At 45.2% G+C, this 20,569-nt stretch overlaps 2 protein-coding genes across 2 annotated transcripts; both read left to right on the top strand.

Annotated features, from left to right (window-relative positions):
* The first annotated feature begins 550 nt into the window (after positions 1-550).
* On the top strand, positions 551-6,197 carry APOA2 (apolipoprotein A2). Its single transcript, XM_081842630.1, has 4 exons — positions 551-624; positions 2,616-2,697; positions 4,243-4,393; positions 5,944-6,197. Exons 2-4 carry the CDS (start codon positions 2,646-2,648, stop codon positions 6,056-6,058), a joined length of 318 nt encoding a protein of 105 aa, XP_081698756.1. The 5' UTR covers positions 551-624; positions 2,616-2,645; the 3' UTR covers positions 6,059-6,197.
* Positions 6,198-10,313: 4,116 nt separating this feature from the next.
* Positions 10,314-13,639, top strand: UFC1 (ubiquitin-fold modifier conjugating enzyme 1). The gene is made up of 6 exons (XM_081841435.1): positions 10,314-10,481; positions 11,608-11,675; positions 12,110-12,173; positions 12,523-12,599; positions 12,720-12,810; positions 13,395-13,639. The coding sequence occupies exons 1-6, from the start codon at positions 10,359-10,361 to the stop codon at positions 13,464-13,466; spliced, it is 495 nt and encodes a 164-aa protein (XP_081697561.1). The 5' UTR covers positions 10,314-10,358; the 3' UTR covers positions 13,467-13,639.
* Positions 13,640-20,569: the final 6,930 nt, after the last annotated feature.

The raw sequence follows: 20,569 nt of genomic DNA, 5'->3' as shown, positions 1-20,569 counted from the left end.
AACTCTTGTGATTCCCTGACTGTACAAGGGGGTTAGAAAAAATCATGGATGTTTGTGGCTATTAGACAGTAACGTTTCTGAATACCAATCGTTCAGCTTTTGGCCTGATCCACTGCAGCCGGGCTCTTCCTCTGTTCTTACTATCCCTACACAACGTCCTTGTAAGGTAGGCCAAGATCATGAAAAAGGAGGAAGCCAAAACTGCAATCGTTACTCTAGATGTGACTGCACCAAAGGTTTATATGAGGGCGCTTGCCTCAAGGCAGGGCTTGCATTCTGCATTAACTCTGATATGGCCACGATTCCCTTGCCCACACTAAATGTTATCACTGAAGTAAGTGTGGGCCTCTGTGTGTACTTAACCCTTAGACCCCGAAGCTGTTGACATGGGAATTGCCTTAGTTAGCAGTTGCAGAAATCGCACATTGCACTTCCAAGAGGGACAGTCGATGTGGTGGCAGGTTGAAGGGGAGGAGGAGGGACGGGATGGGACACAAGCACCAATCAACAGGAAGAATAGATCGGGTGAAACAGGCTGGTCTTTTGATACCCTATATAAGAGCCTACAACCTCAAACTAACAATCACTTCTATGCTGACTGGCTCCTTGTAATTGATCTTTTGGGTAAGAATGAATTGACTTTATTTTATTTAAGAAGAAAGGGTTTGGGGTGGGGTGGAGCAATGGAATTGTCACTTTACCCCCCCCCCCAGCAGAAATACTGAAACTTTACCAGCTATGTGACACAGGCAGAAATCCAACCGGTGGAGCTTCTGCTAATAGAGCTTGACTTTTTTTATGGATTACGGCAGAATTCAAGTGAATCCACAAGCCCTGCTCTTGAAACCTTGGTGTGTGTGGGGGCACTTGTTCTTTCAGTGGGCAGGTGAAAAAAACACTCTCCTGGGTGTTCATATGGGTCTGAGGTGTGGCAGTTGTGCAACGGATGTCAAAGCACAGAATTAAGCCCTGCTGTGGTGCTGGGGGTAACTGCCCCAGTTTAATTTTAGCCTGTTCTCAAGAGGGGAAGAAGGTGTCAAGGGTGGAGCGGTAGAAGGATGGGAAAGTAGAAAATCTAAAAGGAAGCTGGTGACAAATGTGAAACGGAGCGGTTGTCCCTGACAATAGTTGTTGTTTGGCTACTGCTAGGCTGCAACAAAGGGTTGCAGCATGAAGTGCTCTGATTTGGGATAAACCGGATCCGTTCCATTCCCAACAGTCAGTCTGCATTCTCAGTCCTCAACTGCTGCTACTGGTGTTTCCTGTAGGCTTTCCCCCCTCCACACACACAATGTTTTCTTTATTTCTGCAAACCTTGGGGGCTCCCCCAGCCTGCTGATATTACCCCCTAGTGCTAGGGTTGCCATACGTCCTGAATTTCCCGGACATAGATGGGATTTGGCAATCAGAAACAGTGTCTGGGCGAAAATCGCTTAAATATCCGAGAAAATCCAGACATACTACAACCCATGTCGGAAATGTAGATTTTGGCGAATTTCCTTTTTTAAAAAAAGCTCAAAAAAACCCTCTACACTAGTCCCAACTTGGCTTCATAAGCACCTGAACTAAGGGAAGTGAAATTACTATTGTTCGATAATCAACACCACATTTTAATTTTTGATTTAGAAAGATTCTGTGCCACCTTTCTGAGTTTGGGATTTCTAAATCACTTTTATTACGTCTGGGTGGTAGACGTAGACGGGTACAGCTCTCTCATCCCTTTGTTCCCCCCTCCCTTTAGCTGTTCAGCCTCCTCACTAACACAGGCATTGCAGCCTTCAAGAATGGCTGCTCCCTACTGACCAAAAAGGAGGGATACAATAGTTTCTAGTCCTCATGAAAAGTTTTGGGTTTTTTTAAAGTGTGCCATGCGGTTGGGCAGAAAACGTGAAGTGTTTTTTTTTGGGAGGGAGGGGGGGAATTGTTCACGAAGTTCACATATTTACTATATTCTTTGTTTTTAAAGCAGTAAAGTATTTAACAAGCAAGCAAACAAAAAAACTGCCTCACGAAAAACCTGAGAATTCACTTGGCCAACTAAGTCTATACCAGGGTTTCCCAAATTTGGGTCACCAGCTGCTTTTGGACTACAACTCCTATCATCCCTAGCTAGCAGGACCAGTGGTCAGGGATGATGGGAATCGTAGTCCAAAAACATCTGGAGACCCAAGTTTGGGAAACCCTCACTATACCATTAAAGCAATGCTTCTATCAAACTATCTGATATGGTGGGCCATCATTTCCCCCTCAGCCTCATAGTGCCAGGGGCTGGCACCATATTTGGTCTCTGAAGCTTCCTACCCAACCTGAGCTGTGGGCACAGGACTTCACCCATAGCTGTCAAGTTTCCCTTTTTTAAAGGGAAATTCCGTTATTCCGAATAGGATTCCTCGCAAGAAAAGGGAAAAGTTGACAGCTATGACTTCACCCCTCACAGAATTCCCAGCAATTCCCTTAACAAACTACAGTGCCCAGAATTATTTGAGGGGGGGAAATGTGCTTTGAATGTGCTTAAAAGGTATAGTGCGTACAAATCAAGCCGTAGAGTGTGTGGGCTTGGTCTTGCTTCCTCACCTCTTTTCTCACAACCTCTCCTCGTCCTCCCTTCCCCCCAGAAAGTAAAGGAGTGCTCCAAGCGTCCCAAAATGAAGGTGTTCGCTCTCGCAATCCTGTTGGTCAGCGTCTGCTGCATGGAAGGTACTGTGGGGCAAGGGAGCTGACAGCGTTCTTCATTGCAAACCATGAGGGAATCAAAGAGTGCTTCCAGGTGGAACTTAATTTGAAAACATAATAAAATAATAATAATAATAATAATAATAATAATAATAATAATAATAATAATAATATATTATTTATACCCTGCCCATCTGGCTAAGTTTCCCCAGCCACTCTGGGCAGCGTTCTTCATTGCAAACCGTGAGGGAATCAAAGAGTGCTTCCAGGTGGAACTTAATTTGAAAACATAATAATAATAATAATAATAATAATAATAATAATAATAATAATATTTATACCCTGCCCATCTGGCTGAGTTTCCCCAGCCACTCTGGGCAGCTCCCAATCGAGTGTTAAAAACAATACAGCATTAAATATTAAAAACTTCCCTAAACAGGGCTGCCTTCAGATGTCTTTTAAAGATAAGATAGCTGCTTATTTCCTTCACATCTGAAGGGAGGGCGTTCCACAGGGCAGGTGCCACTACCGAGAAGGCCCTCTGTCTGGTTCCCTGTAACCTCACTTCTCGCAATGAGGGAACCACCAGAAGGCCCTCAGAGCTGGGACCTCAGTGTCCAGGCTGAACAATGGGGGTGGAGATGCTCCTTCAGCTCACTGGCAACCATTGAGGGTGGGTGTTTGTTTTCCACTTACTCAATTTTCTCCAGTTTTCTTCCATCTGGACTGAACTTCCAATGGCACAATGTGGACACAGGAGAGGGGATACTGCTTGCGTGAGGAGCAGAGCAGAAGCTCTCTAGGTAGAGCACTTGCCTTGCATGCAGAAGGTCCCTGGTTCAGTCCCCAAGGACATCGCTGAGAGCTCAGGGAGTGGTGGCGGGACGACAATGAGTGGTGAGAAGGAGTAGAGGGAAAAGACCAGGAAGAGAAGGTGCTGGGAACTGAAGGGGTAACAGGGCTTAGTGAGCTGGGAGAGTCTGTGGCAGACAGAAGTCCAGAATCAGAGGCAGAAGCAGGAGAGATGGAGGAGAGAGGCCAAGATGAATCAGGCTGTTGAAGAGTCATGGGTGACTCCCCCTCTTGCTGCAACAAGCTCTGTTCTCCTAGAACCAGAAGAGGCATGAAGTGGAAGGAGCAAAGACAGACTGCATGCCGGCTCAGTCTCCGATTGCTTCGGGGGGCAAACCCTGGAAAGGAGGAGACCTACACAATTGTGGGGAGGCAGGGACCTTTAGTTTCGGCAAATGATTCATGGGGATGAAACACCTGGAGGTGGGTTCCTATGTTCATTAGGCCTGTTACTCAGCCAAGTCTTTGCAGATCCTATTCTTGCTAATAAAGCTTTAACTCCAACATGCTCTGTGTGATTTACTGCTGGCTCGCTCCTGTCGTTCAGGTAGGGCTGGGAGGAACCCCTGGAGCGTCACTGAAGATGATGCTGAGCTAGTTGGTCTGATTCAGTATGAGGCAGCTCCCTATGAACTAAGAGGGTGTACTGGTTAATGGCTTTTCCCCTTTGTACTGTCGAGTGACCCCCTATTTACGAGTCTCCCCCTGTCCTTGCAGGGACTGTGGTCAGACGGCAGGCGGAACAGGCTCCAGCCGAGGCTTCTGATGTCGTGCAGCAAGTGCAGAACTACCTTAATAGCTTATCTGACTACTTCAAAAAGGAATTCGTGCCACAAGAGAAGATAGAGGAATTCAAGGCCCAGACAATGTAAGAGCTCCTTCCCCCACTCACATCTTTCTTTCTTTTTAAATGTATTTTTATTAAAATTCCAACAATTCAGAAAGACAGACAGAACGAAAGGCGATTGAGCATGGTCAGGTAAGGAGATGAAGCATTAAAAACATAACTTGTACAAAAGAGGCAATATTTTGATTCAAGGCAAAAACAGCGGATCAAATACACATATAAATGAAACAGCGCCAGATCCAATCGCATTTCAACTGAAATGGGGTGAGGACCCTTTTTATACAATCCTAAAAAAAAAACCTCTGGATCAGGTAACCTTCTCCTCCACTGCCCAATAAAGGCACCAAATTCTACACATGGCACCTGGTTACTTTTACCAAGGCCTGATGGTTATTGGCTGGTGGTGAATCAGAGACTGGCTTTTTCCCTGCTAGCACCAGTGTTGTGGAATGCAATCTCCCTGCTGATATATGAGATGCCCCATCTGCATTGGCATGCTGCCGGCTTTTGAAGTCACTTATTTATACAGGCATTCCCTTATTCTCTCAGCCCGAGCCTCTTGTTTTAATTGCAATTTCATTTTAATGGGATTGTTTCATTGCACATGTTAGTTACAGTCATTTATATATTAATGTTTCAGCTGGATTGTTTTACCATGCATTTAAATTACACCGAATTTTAAACAATTAGTCTGTATTTTAACAATACACACAGGTCCCGCTATCAGAATGCTCCTTATCTACAGATTCCAAACATAAAAAATTATGCCCAAACAACAGCTGATTCAAATATCGGAACATCTGGAGTTTGCCCACTTCCTTACTTGTTTGTGCTTTGCTGGTCAGTCGCAGCCATTTTGGGGCAGAAAGCATGGAAAAGGGGAACAGGCAGAGAGAAGGGAGAAATCAGTTTTTCCTTTGTCTCTCTTTTGCTGGTTGGCTGCGGCCATTTCAGGATGAAACCATGGAGTGAGAGAGAAGACAGATTGGACAAATCACGGATCAGAAATGTTCCCATGGGAAATAATGGAAATTGTCGTTATGCAAACTCTTGCCTAATGAACGATTTCCTGAGGAACGCATTGCATTCTGAAAACTGCATGTACTGTACTGTGCAGTTGGTTCTTACGTTTTGTAAACTGCTTAGAAGCAATCTGGGCATTAACCAGTTGCATATATATGTAATTAATTAACTCATAATCGGTAATATGGCTAGGAATGGAACCCCCATGCACTGGGGCAGTCTCTCCAAAGAACAGCTGCTGAGGACTACCCAAAAAGGGGAGAACCATTTGCCTTCATGCTCTGCTTGTTGGCTTCCCAAAAGTGTCTGTCATATCACTGTTGGAAATGGATAGGATTAGAGCAGGCACCCCCAAATCCAACCCTCCAGATGTTTTGGGACTACAACTCCCATCATCCCTGACCACTGGTCCTGTTAGCTAAAGGTGATGGGAGTTGTAGTCCCAAAACATCTGGAGGGCCGAGTATGGGGATGCTTGGATTAGAGGGAAGCCCTTGGCCTGATCCATTTATTGATTCTTTTATTCGTCCATTTATTCATTCTGACAGGGCTTACGTGCAGCGGGCACAAGAGCATGTGACTCCTGTGGCTGAACAACTCAGGGACCAGGCTACCCAGTTCTTCACCAGCCTTTTGAGTACCATCCAGAAAAAGACCAAGTAAAGTAGTGGAAGCTGCGTTCAGAGAGGCTCCGTCCTCATCATCTGCTGAAAAGGAAACTAGGGGAAATCTAGCACCTTCTTGTAATCCAAAGACTGGCTGGATCTCACTCTGGTTGTAATAAAGGCGCCTTATTCTCTAAGTGTGTGCATGTGTACATGTGTCTGGGTTTTGATACAGGCAGAGCATCCAAGATACTGCATGTCCACTCCACTTAAAATGGCCAGCAATGGGGTGGGTGCCAAATGGGGACCCCGAAGCCCCCTCCATGTTCATCTTTTTCTTGTATACCATGCACAGTTCCCTGCCTCACTGGTACGTCATCCCAGTTTGCTGTTCCTCAAGCTGCTGTAATGGGCGTCAACTATTTAAACAACAACAACAACACTTGATTAAAAACCGCACTGTAAATTTAAAGTACTGTACTTTTCTGTGTATAATACTAGGGTGTTTTTTTTTCTTTCTTTAAAATAAGGTTAGAAATCTGGGGGCATCTTATACATAGATAGTGCATATGCCGATTTTCTAAATTTGGGGTCCCCAAAAGTAGGGGGCGTCTTATACACGAAAAAATACAGTACATTTAACACACATCCCAAGGTAGACTGGCACTGTACACTGAAGGTTCTATTCTGAACAATGCTACAAGAGCCCCCCGCCAAACAGAGGAAAGGGCTGTTTCCTCCAGCTTCCTCTTTCCCACAGTGGTCAGGCAGGTCCCTCTGGAAAGCCTGCAAGCAGGACTTGAAGACAACTGCCTACTGGCGGAGGAACACGGGTGCGGAGGGAGCAGACCATCCCTGGCACCACTATTCCAGTAGGGTGCCATCGCAGCGCCCCCCCCCGACATGCGCTGCGCCCCCCCGGCACGCCATACCCCCAGAACGTGTGCCACGCCCCCCGCCTGCTCCCCGCCCCCGGTAGCAGAGCATGCAGCTTCGCCACTGCAACTGCCCTCTGCCGATATTGTTCACTAAGGTAGAGTTTGCTCTGATCCAGCAAACGCTCCTTTTGTTTAATATAAAACACACTCTATTTAAATTGGAAGCACCCAGTGTGGTTTACAAACAGGGGATTAAGCAACATCTTTTAAATACACCGCTGGGAAGGATAGCTCAGTTAGTAGAGCATAAGGCTCTTAATCTCAGAGTCCTTAGGTTTGCTGTATTTCAGAAAGTGAAAATCTGGTCACAAAAGTGAGGGGGGGTGTGGTTCAAAGTTGTTAAGCTTTTTTTTTTTTGGCAAAAAATAAAAATCAGCAAAGAAACCCACTTACAATATGGATTGCCATATGTCCAGGTTTTTGCGGACATTTACAATGGACATTGAAAATTCCACCAGGACACCGTTTTTGGAAGCCAAATCCCGGCGATGTCTGGGATTTTTCGGACGTATGGCAGCCCTAAGAGTCATTAATTTGAGCCCCACATTGTGCAGAAGATTCCTGCATTGCAGGGGGTTGAACTAAATGACCCTCGTGGTCCTTCCAACTCTATAATTCTCTATGTATATTCCTGCACAGCAGAGGTTTTCAACTTTTTTGAGTCCACGGCTTCCTTGGCCAATTACATTCTTTCTGCGGCACCCCTGTGGGGCTGGCAGCCTCTCACTTTTTTTCGAACACCCTCCCTTGTGGGGTGTTCCTTCAGCCTCCTCTCCTCTCATTTCTCCTCTCGGAAATGATCTCTTTCAGCTTCTGCCTTCTGGAAGAAGGTATAGGGTTATAAAGGCCAGGACTAGCCGCCTTAAAAAACAGTTTCTACGCTAATGCAATTCTGGTTCTAAATGCAGCATAAGGGGTCTCTGTAGTATAGTGTATTTTAAAATGGGGTTTTATAGGTTTTTTTAGGGTTTTTTGAATGTTTTATGTAGTTTTTATGTAGTTTTGTGGTAGTTTTAGGTAGTTTTTATGTAGTTTTATGTAGTTTTTCAATTTCATTGTTCCGCAAGGGACAATGACAATAAAGATATCGTATCGTATCGTATCGTATCGTATCGTATCGTATCGTATCGTATCGTATCGTATCGTATCTCCCCTCTCCTTGGGAGTCCTCTATTGCTGCCCACCCCAGTGTTTGAGCTGCCCCCTGCCCCAATAGAGATGTGGCTCCTTACACTGTCCATTCCCGACAACAAGGGCTGGAGGACTGGCTGCCTGGGCTCCCTTGCCTGCTTGCTTGCTTACTCCGAGGCTGCCTCAGCTTCTGGCAACCAGCACCCCCTGGCCAGCCCCACAGGCATCATTTGCCTGTGGAGCTTGTAGCCAGGGCCTCTGCAACAAACAGCTGTGCAAGCCTTTGGGAGGCAGAGACGCAAGAAGGAATCAGAGGAGGGAGGGAAGGAAAGAGGGACAGAGGCCAGTGTTGCCCGCGGCATGCCTGACCATCATTTAAGGCACCCCAGGGTGCCACGGTACCCTAGTTGAAAACCACTGCTATACAGTATATGTAAAAATGTAAGGCTGTCATCACGCTGCGGTTCTTGTGGATGCCAATAGGTGGCCATGGCAACTGCAGCTTGATGAAAAGCAGGCAGGCCAGTGAGGAGGTGGCAAAAGTGACAAGCAACCCAGGTGAACTATTTAACAGAGGGAGGGAGGTTAATGGGTTAAAAATAAAATAAAATGAATATTACTTGTTAGCTATAGGTCATAGTAATCACTGCAAGAAAAATGTCAAACCAAACACATAGAAAAGACGAATGTGTGCCTAATGGTACTAAGGGAGGCAATCATCCTGTAAACAGAGCTGATGCCATGGGCTCTGCTGCGAGAGGCCAGCTCCATCTGGCCTCTCCTCAACTGTCACTTGGGGGCAGCCAGTCCATCAGGCTGCCTCAATGGGAGAAATACAAAACTCACCCCACCTGCTCTGCTGGAAGCCCAGCTCCATGTGCCAACTGGAAACAACCATTCAGAAATTGTTGCCTGAGTTTTGATTTTGATTTTCCTCTTCCCTCCTTGCCCCTTGTGTGTCGTAGGGTTCTTGTTCTTGTTGTTTTTGTTTACATGGTAAGACTGTCTTGTTTTGACTGTATGCAAGCTACTCTGGGAGCCTTTTTGGCTGAAAAGCAGAGTAAAGGTAAAGGGACTCCTGAACATTAGGTCCAGTCATGGATGAATCTGGGGTTGTGGCGCTCATCTTGCTTTACTGGCTGAGGGAGCTGGCGTACAGCTTCCAGGTCATGTGGCCAGCATGACTAAGCCACTTCTGGTGAAATCAGAGCAGTGCACGGAAACGCCATTTCCCTTCCCATCGGGAGCGGTACCTATTTATCTACTTGCACTGGCGTGCTTTCGAACTGCTAGGTTGGCAGGAGCAGGGACTGAGCAATGGGAGCTCACCCCGTCGCGGGGATTCGGGCCACCGACCTTCTGATCGGCAAGCCCTAGGCTCTGTGATTTAACCCACAGCGCCACCCGCGTCCCACCAAGAGTACAAATGCTCTAAATAAATCAGCAGGTTTGAAGCTTAATGCTCAAACTCTCCAAGGCTTCGCTCCGCAAGCTGGGAGAGGTCTGGCATTTGCCACGATGGCTTCAGCAATTAGGCTGCTTTAACGGTCTACTTAAGTCAGATTTTGGGGATGCAGGTGGCGCTGTGGGTTAAACCACAGAGCCTAGGACTTGCCGATCAGAAGGTCAGCGGTTCGAATCCCTGCGACGGGGTGAGCTCCCTTTACCTTTACGGCAGATTTCAGAGAGCTTACAGTTTTGGACTACGACTCCCATGAGCCCCAACCAGCAAACGACAACTGGGGCTTGATGGGAATTGTAGTCCAAAAGATCTGGCGGGCATTAGGGTGAGGCTGGCTGCTCCAAGCTCATGAGGCGGAGAGGAATCCGTCCGCTCTCCCAATCCTTTGGTGTCGGGTAAAAGATAGATAGATAGATATCTTTATTGTCATTGCCCCCTCTCGGGGACAACGAAAATTACTTGGCTGCTCCATCCACCCAGGTAGGGCACTCCACACAAAATCAGAACAACTGTAGAAACACTAATTAAAACAATACAATATGACTAAAAGTGGAATCCAAGGAAACCACAGCGCCCTAGTTAAGCCACACAAGAAACAACTTCCACCAACAGCCGACATGTAGCCTCTACTCTTTTCTCCCAGCTCTATGATTCTGCCTCCCCCCCCCCACACTCTATTTCCGCCCTCAACAATCATGTTGGGGAAAGCGTCACGTGATCCATTTCCGCCCAACTGCTCACGTGCTAGGCAAGGATGACAACAACGCGCGACGTTTCCTCGCCCTGCCCAACGGGAAGCCATTTCCGGTTAGCGTACCTCAACAAAGATGGCAGACGAGGCTACTCGGCGGGTAGTGGCCGAGCTGCCTTTGCTGAAGACGAACGCGGGTCCGCGGGACAAGGAGCTGTGGATTCAGCGGCTGAAGGAGGAATACCAGGCGCTCATTAAGGTACGTGGTCCTTCCCGGTGAGGAGAGGGAGCTATGTGCCGGGAGGCTGACGTGGCTCCGCTGCACTACGGTGGCTTCAGAGGGTCAAGTTTCGTGCTGCTGCAATAGGAGAAACTTGCGGGGCCTGAGGCTGCAGGGCTGTTGCCCCATTGAAAATCAGTGGGCCTTGCTTCTGAGGAGACCAGCCTCCACCCACTCTGACGCCTACCAGTTGTTTCGGACTAGGGCTCCCACCGTGCAGGGCCTTTGGCTGTTTCCTGGGGCTGATGGGAGCTGTAGTGCGAAACGTCCTGTACAGATGGTCCCCGGCCTGATGGTTGTACAGTGGTACCTCAAGTTACATACGCTTCAGGTCACAGACTCCGCTAACCCAGAAATAGTGCTTCAGGTTAAGAACTTTGCTTCAGGATGAGAACAGAAATCGTGCTCCGGCGGTACCGCGGCAGCAGGAGGCCCCATTAGTTAAAGTGGTGCTTCAGTTTAAGAACACTTTCAGGTTAAGAACAGACCTCCGGAACGAATTAAGTACCACTGTACTGTGATTCAGGAGGGTTTGTGCCCAGGAAAGCTGCCAGCCTAAGAGCCATGTCCGCACGCTGCTCGGTGCGCATGGCACTGCTGAGTAAACACACCTAGGACCTGTGTCTGAGTTCACCTTTCTTTTTTTCTCTCTCCCCGCTCCCACCCCAATTGTTTTTTGGAAGCTTACTGAGATGAAATCTTTGTGGGGGGGACTATATTTTTAACTGTAACTACTTTTGTAACATTTTAACAGTTTTACTTTTAAAATAATAAGTGGGTGTGTTTGCTGCCCTGGACTCCTTTGGGGGGAAGGCTAGGATTTAAATTTAATAAATAAATAAATCCACCCTCCTAAAGAACCCTGAGAACTGTTGCTTACCGCTCACAGAGCTATGATTCGCAGCACTCTTAACAAGCTACAGTTCCCAGGAATCTTTGTATGTGTGCTGGGTGGGGGTGGGGTAATTTTAAATACTGTATATGGCTGCAGGAATAATCCGTAACCTGCCTCTGTTGGATTTTCAAAAAATGTTCATTACAGACATCATGCTATGGAGGTTACCTTGCTGTCTGTTTTATTTTATTTTATGGATTCTTTCTGTAGTATGTGGAAAACAACAAGAATGCTGATAATGACTGGTTCAGGCTAGAGTCCAACAAGGAAGGCACAAGGTGAGTACAAGGGAGACCCCAAAACTTTGTGGGAAATCCTGGGAACTGTAGTTTGTTTTGGGTGCTGGGAATTATAGCTTTGTGAGGTCTGCACCCTGAACAAACTACAGTTCCTGGGATTCTTCATGACTGTTAAAGTGGCACAATAGTGCTTTACATGTATTGTGAATATATTCTACAGCACTTGGAGAATGTTGAAGACACACATTTTTACCCTGGCTTTTGGCAATTGGGATGTATATTTTTATTTCTGTAAGTTGTTTAAACTGTTTTTAACACTGTTTTAGTTGCCATTAACCCACCCTGGGACCTTGAGGTGAAGGGTGGGATGATAGTAGCAATAATAGTAATATTAATATTCATTATTATGTGGATGTGACTTTAGTGCGACAGGAGATGTAACTTTGTCATATCTTTTTTTCTTTCCTTGCCAGGTGGTTTGGGAAATGCTGGTACATTCACAACCTCCTGAAGTATGAGTTTGCTGTTGAGTTTGATGTGAGTCCTTGCCCCATGCCCTCCTCTGGGCTTCCTGACCCTCCTGCTTTTCATTCCTCACTTTCTGTGTGAGAGCTGCTTCCTTTACTTTTATATGTTTTATTTCAACAATTTGTATATTGTTTAATCACAGTTGCCTGTAAGCAGTGAACGAGAAACCCAATGCAATGTGACTGAAAATGAGTTAAAGCTATACAATCAGAGTTCAATTAAAAAGCCGGCTGGAATGAAATAGTTTTCAGAAACCGTCGGATGGTTTCTGGTGAATGGATGGATTTTGGTGAGGGCTAATTAGGTCAACCTATGCAGGATTTCTAAGTATTAAGCTCTGCTTAAACCTCATTTGCAGATTCCGGTAACATATCCATCCACCGCGCCGGAAATCGCCATCCCAGAGCTGGATGGGAAAACAGCAAAAATGTACAGGTCAGATGTTCTCCTCCTCTATATTTTAGCCAGTTTGTATGGTGTGGTCTAGATCACAATTTCTCCTTGTATCTGTCCTGTTAATGCCCCATCTTAATACCTCTGTGTGTCTTCTTGCAGGGGCGGTAAAATATGTCTGACGGACCACTTCAAACCTTTGTGGGCCAGGAATGTACCTAAATTTGGGCTGGCTCATCTCATGGCCTTGGGGGTGAGTAGTAGGTGTGAGAGTGTGTGTGCGCACAGACACATGTGTTTGACTGGGCTGCTTGGGACATCATTTAGTAAGCCCCAAAGGGCTGCTCTTGTCAAATGAGTAAATTGCATTGGCAGCAAACCTTCCGATTGAAAAACTGTGTCCTCCAAATAAGTATCAAAGCATGGAAACAACACGGGAGTCTTCCGGTTTCTTAAAGTTTAAGAAATGCATTGCATTGGTTTTTGTGGACTAGAGCCCGTGTCAGTTGTATCCATGATACATCAGGGGTGGGGAACTTATTCTGGTCTGTAGGCCAGATCTTTAATTCCCCATCAGCTGGCAGGCTAGAATCAGAAAGTCATCCAGAAGGGAATGTAGCCCTCAGGCTGAAAAATGGGTTCTTCACCTCTATTGTAGATAATACTGAGCCTAGATAGGCAACTTCATATGTTGGATGTGAACTGGGAAGCCTTGTAATTGGAAATATTGTTGTAGCAATCCTAAAAATGTCAAGTATGTCACATGGCCACTCTTACCAGATGTGGGAAAGGAAGCGGCCCTGGTAGCCTCCTGATGGTCCTCTTTTTGTCTTGCAGCTGGGACCCTGGCTGGCTGTGGAGATCCCAGACTTGATATCGAAAGGCCAGATTGAGCACAAGGAGAAATGAGGCAGGCTGTGCGGCCTGCGGGTGGAGGCTAGGCCTCGGCTGCTCTCCTAGGCCTCAACCATCAACAGCTGCAGACTCAAACATGTGCCAGTGACTTTGTTTTGTGCTTCTCTGTGTAACTTCTGAACCCCGGACTTCCGACTGATCCACAGAACATGACTCACTAATTAAAAGAAGGAAAAGCAAGCCTTTCCTAAGAGTTGCTGTTTTGCTTGTCTCTTGAAAAGCCACCTGAACGCACTGTTGTGGCAAATCTTATTTATATACCACTTCATCAGGAAAAAAACTTTAGATGGTTTACATAAAATGATAGGAAATATTTATTTAAAAATAGCAATAAAAGCAGACCTTGGGTTGTAACCAACTATGTTTTACTCATAGTAGAACCAGTGAAATTAATAGAGCTAAGTTAATGCTGTCCATTAACTTTAGTGGGTCTTCTCTGAGTAGGCACTGGATACAACCCTTTAAAAACGTAATAAAACTGAAACAAAGGTGAAAACCAAGAGGCGTTGAAGGCAAATGTCTGCATTGCTCAGCAGTCTTGTACCTAGTGCTGCTCATGCATTCTGTTGTTGTTGTTGTTTAGTTGTTTAGTCGTGTCCAACTCTTCGTGACCCCATGGACCAGAGCACGCCAGGCACCCCTGTCTTCCCCTGCCTCCCGCAGCTTGGTCAGACTCATGTTTGTAGCTTCGAGAACACTGTCCAACCATCTCGTCCTCTGTTGTCCCCTTCTCCTTGTGCCCTCCATCTTTCCCACCATCAGGGTCTTTTCCAGGGAGTCTTCTCTTCTCATGAGGTGGCCAAAGTATTGGAGCCTCAGCTTCACGATCTCTCCTTCCAGTGAGCACCCAGGGCTAATTTCCTTAAGAAGGGATGCGTTTGATCTTCTTGCAGTCCATGGGACTCTCAAGAGTCTCCTCCAGCACCATAATTCAAAAGCATCAATTCTTCAGCGATCAGCCTTCTTTATGGTCCAGCTCTCACTTCCATACATTACTACTGGGAAAATCATGGCTTTAACTATACGGACCTTTGTTGGCAAGGTGATGTCTCTGCTTTTTAATATGCTGTCTAGGTTTGCCATCGCCTTTCTCCCAAGGAGCAGGCGTCTTTTAATTTCGTGACTGCTATCACCATCTGCAGTGATCATGGAGCCGAAGAAAGTAAAATCTCTCACTGCCTCCAATTCTTCCCCTTCTATTTGCCAGGAGGTGATGGGACCGGTGGCCATGATCTTCGTTTTTTTGATGTTGAGCTTCAGACCATATTTTGCGCTCTCCTCTTTCACCCTCATTAAAAGGTTCTTTAATTCCTCCTCAGTTTCCGCTATCAAGGTTGTGTCATCTGCATATCTGAGGTTGTTGATATTTCTTCCGGCGATCTTAATTCCAGCTTGGGATTCATCCAGCCCAGCCTTTCGCATGATGAATTCTGCATATAAGTTAAATAAGTAGGGAGACAATATACAGCCTTGCCGTACTCCTTTCCCAATTTTGAACCAATCAGTTGTTCCATATCCAGTTCTAACTGTAGCTTCTTGTCCCACATAGAGATTTCTCAGGAGACAGATGAGATGATCAGGCACTCCCATTTCTTTAAGAACTTGCCATAGTTTGCTGTGGTCGGCATAGTCAATGAAGCAGAAGTAGATGTCTTTCTGGAACTCTCTAGCTTTCTCCATAATCCAGCGCATGTTTGCAATTTGGTCTCTGGTTCCTCTGCCCCTTTGAAATCCAGCTTGCACTTCTGGGAGTTCTCGGTCCACATACTGCTTAAGCCTGCCTTGCAGAATTTTAAGCATAACCTTGCTAGCATGTGAAATGACTGCAATTGTGCGGTAGTTGGAGCATTCTTTGGCACTGCCCTTCTTTGGGATTGGGATGTAGACTGATCTTCTCCAATCCTCTGGCCACTGCTGAGTTTTCCAAATTTTCTGGCATATTGAGTGTAGCACCTTAACAGCATCATCGTTTAAAATTTTAAATAGCTCAGCTGGAATATCATCACTTCCACTGGCCTTGTTATTAGCAGTGCTTTCTAAGGCCCATTTGACTTCACTCTCCAGTATGTCTGGCTCAAGGTCAGCAGCCACACTACCTGGGGTGTACGAGACATCCATATCTTTCTGGTATAATTCCTCTGTGTATTCTTGCCACCTCTTCTTGATGTCTTCTGCTTCTGTTAGGTCCTTTCCACTTTTGTCTTTTATTATGGTAATCTTTGTACGAAATGTTCCTTTCATATCTCCAATTTTCTTGAACAGATCTCTGGTTTTTCCCATTCTATTGTTTTCCTCTATTTCTTTGCATTGCTCGTTTAAGAAGGCCTTCTTGTCTCTCCTTGCTATTTTTTTGGAAATCTGCATTCAATTTCCTGTATCTTTCACTATCTCCCTCGCATTTTGCTTGCCTTCTCTCCCCTGCTATTTGTAAGGCCTCGTTAGACAGCCACTTTACTTTCTTGCATTTCCTTTTCATTGGGATGGTTTTAGTTGCTGCCTCCTGTATAATGTTATGAGCCTCCATCCATAGTTCTTCAGGCACTCTGTCCACCAAATCTAAATCCTGAAACCTGTTCCTCACTTCCACTGTGTATTCATAAGGGATTTGACTTAGATTGTATTTTACTGGCCCAGTGGTTTTTCCTACTTTCTTCAGTTTAAGCTTGAATTATGCTATAAGAAGCTGATGATCTGAGCCACAGTCAGCTCCAGGTCTTGTTTTTGCTGACTGTATAGAGCTTCTCCATCTTTGGCTGCAGAGAATATAATCAATCTGATTTCGATGCTGCCCATCTGGTGATGTCCATGTGTAGAGTCGTCTCCTGTGTTGTTGGAAAAGCGTGTTTGTGATGACCAGCTTGTTCTCTTGGCAGAACTCTATTAGCCTTTGCCCTGCTTCGTTTTGAACTCCAAGGCCAAACTTGCCAGTTGTTCCTTTTATCTCTTGACTCCCTACTTTAGCATTCCAATCCCCTATAATGAGAAGAACATCCTTCTTTGGTGTCATTTCTATAAGGTGTAAGTCTTCATAGAACTGGTCAATTTCAGTTTCTTCAGCACCAGTGGTTGGTGCATAAACTTGGATTACTGTGATGTTAAAAGGTCTGCCTTGGATTCGTATCGAGATCATTCTATCATTTTTGAAATTGCATCCCAGTACAGCTTTCGCCACTCTTTTGTTGACTATGAAGGCCACACCATTTCTTTTACGGGATTCTTGCCCACAGTAGTAGATATGATAGTCATCCGAACTGAATTCGCCCATTCCCATCCATTTTAGTTCACTGATGCCCAAGATGTCAATATTTATTCTTGCCATCTCATTTTTGACCACATCCAACTTACCAAGGTTCATAGTTCTTACATTCCAGGTTCCTATGCAGTATTTTTCTTTACAACATTGGACTTTCCTTTCACTTCCAGGCATATCCGCAACTGAGCGTCCTTTCGGCTTTGGCCCAGCCGCTTCATCAGCTCTGAATCTACTTGTACTTGTCCTCCGCTCTTCCTCAGTAGCATGTTGGACGCCTTCCGACCTGAGAGGCTCATCTTCCAGCGTCATAACTTTTATATGCCTGTTGCCTTTGTCCATGGAGTTTTCTTGGCAGGGATACTGGAGTGGCTTGCCGGTTCCTGCTCCAGGTGGATCACGTTTGGTCAAAACTCTCCACTATGACCTGTCCATCTTGGGTGGCCCTGCACGGCATAGCTCATAGCTTCTCTGAGTTATTCAAGCCCCTTCACCATGGCAAGGCAGTGATCCATGAAGGAGTGCTCATGCATTCTAAGAAACCCCCCAAAAAATTGGTTCTGAAATCGGTGGCAAATATTGGCACAGTTTTGAAAGGTTCAGTCCGCAATCTTGATTCAAAATGGTATTCGATTGTATGCAGCCATAGAGAAAAACCTGCTCCTTGATCTCTAGAACCATCAAGGAAAATTTGGTTATGATATCTTAAGAGGTATCCAAATGCATTACAAACTGACAAACTTCTTTCCAAATACATAGTATAGCTATGGTTTTGCAGGGAGCAGCATTCTATCTCTGCTACCTAGGAGGGATAGGTATGTGTGCAGGAAGAGGGGAATAAGCTATGAGGAAAGACTAGCTCAGGGTGGAACATCTTCCATCTCTCTGTGCTGCTGGGACAGACCTCAGCCTGAAATCCTGGGGAGCTGCTGCCAGTCAGGGTAGACTATACTGAGCTAGATTGATGTTGGAAGATTCGAGCCATGTGATTTGCTCCCACAATATGTTGTGGTGGCCACCAAATTGGATGGCTTTGAAAGAGGATTGGACAGATTCATTTTCATACCATAAATTAGGGTTGCCATATGGCTTTGGCTGTAATGTCTGGAAAAATCCGGACATATAGCAACCCATGTTGGAAGTGTAGGTTTTGGTGAATTTTCTCTGGATTTTCCCTTTTCGAGATATGGAGACCCTACTATAAATGTTCAGGGAGGTGGGTGGATTGTTATATTTTTGTTGGTTTACATAGCAACAACTGTGTCCCTCCAGAAAGCATGAATGCACCACAGAAAAACTAATAAATTAGAATGGTGTGTGGGTTAGGGCTCAGCGATATATCAATATAAATCACAATGTGGAGCCAGACAACGCTTCTCTTGATTTCTGCAGCCCCTGTTAACTCTGCTGGCTCAACTCTCCCCTGCGTCCTACAGGGGGCGGCAAATTAGAAAAGCTGGTGCTGGCAAAAATCAGAATGCGGGGGAAAACCGTGAAGCCAGCCAGTGTCTCTACATAGCTCCATCCTTATTTCAGACATCATGATATATCAGAATATTGTGATGTTTCGCATGGTGATATCTTCTTCTTTTTCTTCTTTGGTGATCACTCGTAGCAGAGTAAGATTGTCTTCCATAGACACAGTTTTAACAATGAGTCCGTAAGTGATTGTGGAGGCCAATTCTGGATTCACACGTCCTTCCACAGAGGGGACATTGGTTCCTGGGTGGGAGTTGATCACTGTGTGGATTTGCCAAGTGTGCCTTCCTTTTAGCATGTTTCTCCCTTGTGTCTTGAGTTCAAGTGTCTTCAAAGCCCATGACACCTTTGGTAAAGGCTGTTCTCCAACTGGAGTGCTTGCGGGCAAGTGTTTCCCAATTGTTGGTGTTTATACTACATTTTTTAAAAATTTGCCTTGAGACAGTCTTTAAACCTCTTTTGTTGACCACCAGCATTACACTTTCCATTTTTAAGTTTGGAATAGAGTAGTTGCTTTGGAAGACGATCATCGGGCATCCACACAACATGACCAGTCCAACAAAGTTGATGTTGAAGAATCATTGCTTTGACACTGGTGAGCTTTGCTTCTTCCAGTACACTGACATTAGTTCACCTGTCTTCCCTAGTGATGTGTAAAAATTTTCAGTGACACAGTTTATGGAATCTTTCGAGGAGTTAGCTTTGTAAACAAGCATTTTGGTTTCCTTGCGAATGTCCCAGTCCTAAAGCACTCTGCACTTCAATCGGGAGAAAGCCGCACTCGCAGAGCTCAGACGATGCTGGATTTCGGCATCAATGATGGCATGGTGATATATCATGATGTTGAAAACCAGATATTGCCTAGCCCTAGTGTGGATGGTCTAGATGATCCACCATTGAGTGCTCTATTATTCCATCAGTGACATGTTGCAGAATACGCCCATGAAAAAACACCAGTCTGGGGGCTTCCTCAGTGTGACTGGATGAGGCCCTGTGTGAGTTTAATTCCGTACAAGCAACACTGCCTTTCCCCTCATTTGATATTTGCTGAGCCATTAATGAATGGGTGGAAGGTAGCATCCAGTTAATATGTCCAGTATCCTCTCCCCTTAATCTTCTCAGTAAACTGATATGAAGTGAGTAATTAATACAGAGGAACGTGAGTACTGAGATGAGCAGATTTTTGGAAGCTGATCTAGGAGGGTTAGTTTACCACCATCACAAGGAAACAATTCTCCTCCTCCCTGGGAAAGAGGAGTGAATTGGATCAGAGGCAACAATAAGCACATAAGCATCCTCACAGGCTCATTATGAGATTAACGGGATATCTCACATATGGTTAGTTTGCATACAAATGCTAATGTTTAATGTTTTTCGATTACAGTATATGATTCAAGGAAACATGGGTGTGTGCCCCCCCCCAAAGTATTCAATTTTAATTAAAAATAGCTTTCAGGGCAGGTTTCGTCCCCTATACACTTTTGCTTAGGGGGTTCAGCCCTATTTGATTTGTTAGTGGTTGATGTAAGAACAGTAATGCATGCTTACTTGCAAGGAAAAATGTTTACTTCAGTGTTACAACAAACTCCTTGCCTTGCTCTGCTCAGAAGTAAGCCCTTCCCCGTTCAATGGGGCTTATTGTCATGTAAGTGTGCATAGGACTGAAGAATGTTCTACCAGCAATGCAGTCTTGTAGCATTTTAAAAAGACTAATGTAACAAGTATCTATTTGTTAGCCTTCAAGGTGCAGCCAAGATCTGGAAGTTCTTGTTACATTTGAATTAACTCCTGTCAAACAAAGTGGATATAATTACGTATGATTAAATATCCTGCAACTGCAATTCCTATGCACACTTAACATGGAAGTAAGCCCCATTTGTTTATTATCATCTCTTATTTCTTAAGTGACATTTCACCTTTCCTCCTGAACAAAGGAGTTCAAGACTGCAGACATCAACAATAAACATTAAAACACACACACACACACACACACCCCCCAACCTGGAAATAGTTAAATTCATTCTGAACAACAGTTTAAAATTTAAATTTAAAAGCATTTCTATTCTGCTTAATATTTCAAAAATCTCTTAAGTGGTGCGAATTACTCCTGAATAAACATTCATAGGATCTGGTTGCAGCTTGCGAATAAATCACAGCGAACGACTCCCAAGAACTATACAATACATAGACCGGATCCGACTTGCAAAGCGTCTAGCCTCTTTTTTTTTCTTTTCTTTTTTAAGGCTACTGCGCCTTTAAATTTCCTGGGACGCTTCCCGCCGTTTCCACGGCGACGGAAAAGGTGAGAGTGGCAGGTCGGGCAAAGCAAAAGCTGACTGTGACGCTACCAAAACAACAAAAGGAGCCT

Source organism: Podarcis erhardii, assembly GCF_964252035.2.
Source record: "Podarcis erhardii genome assembly, chromosome: 15".
Classification (NCBI taxonomy): domain Eukaryota; kingdom Metazoa; phylum Chordata; class Lepidosauria; order Squamata; family Lacertidae; genus Podarcis; species Podarcis erhardii.
Note: the sequence above shows the minus strand (reverse complement) of the source record. Positions and strands in the feature narration are given on the sequence as shown.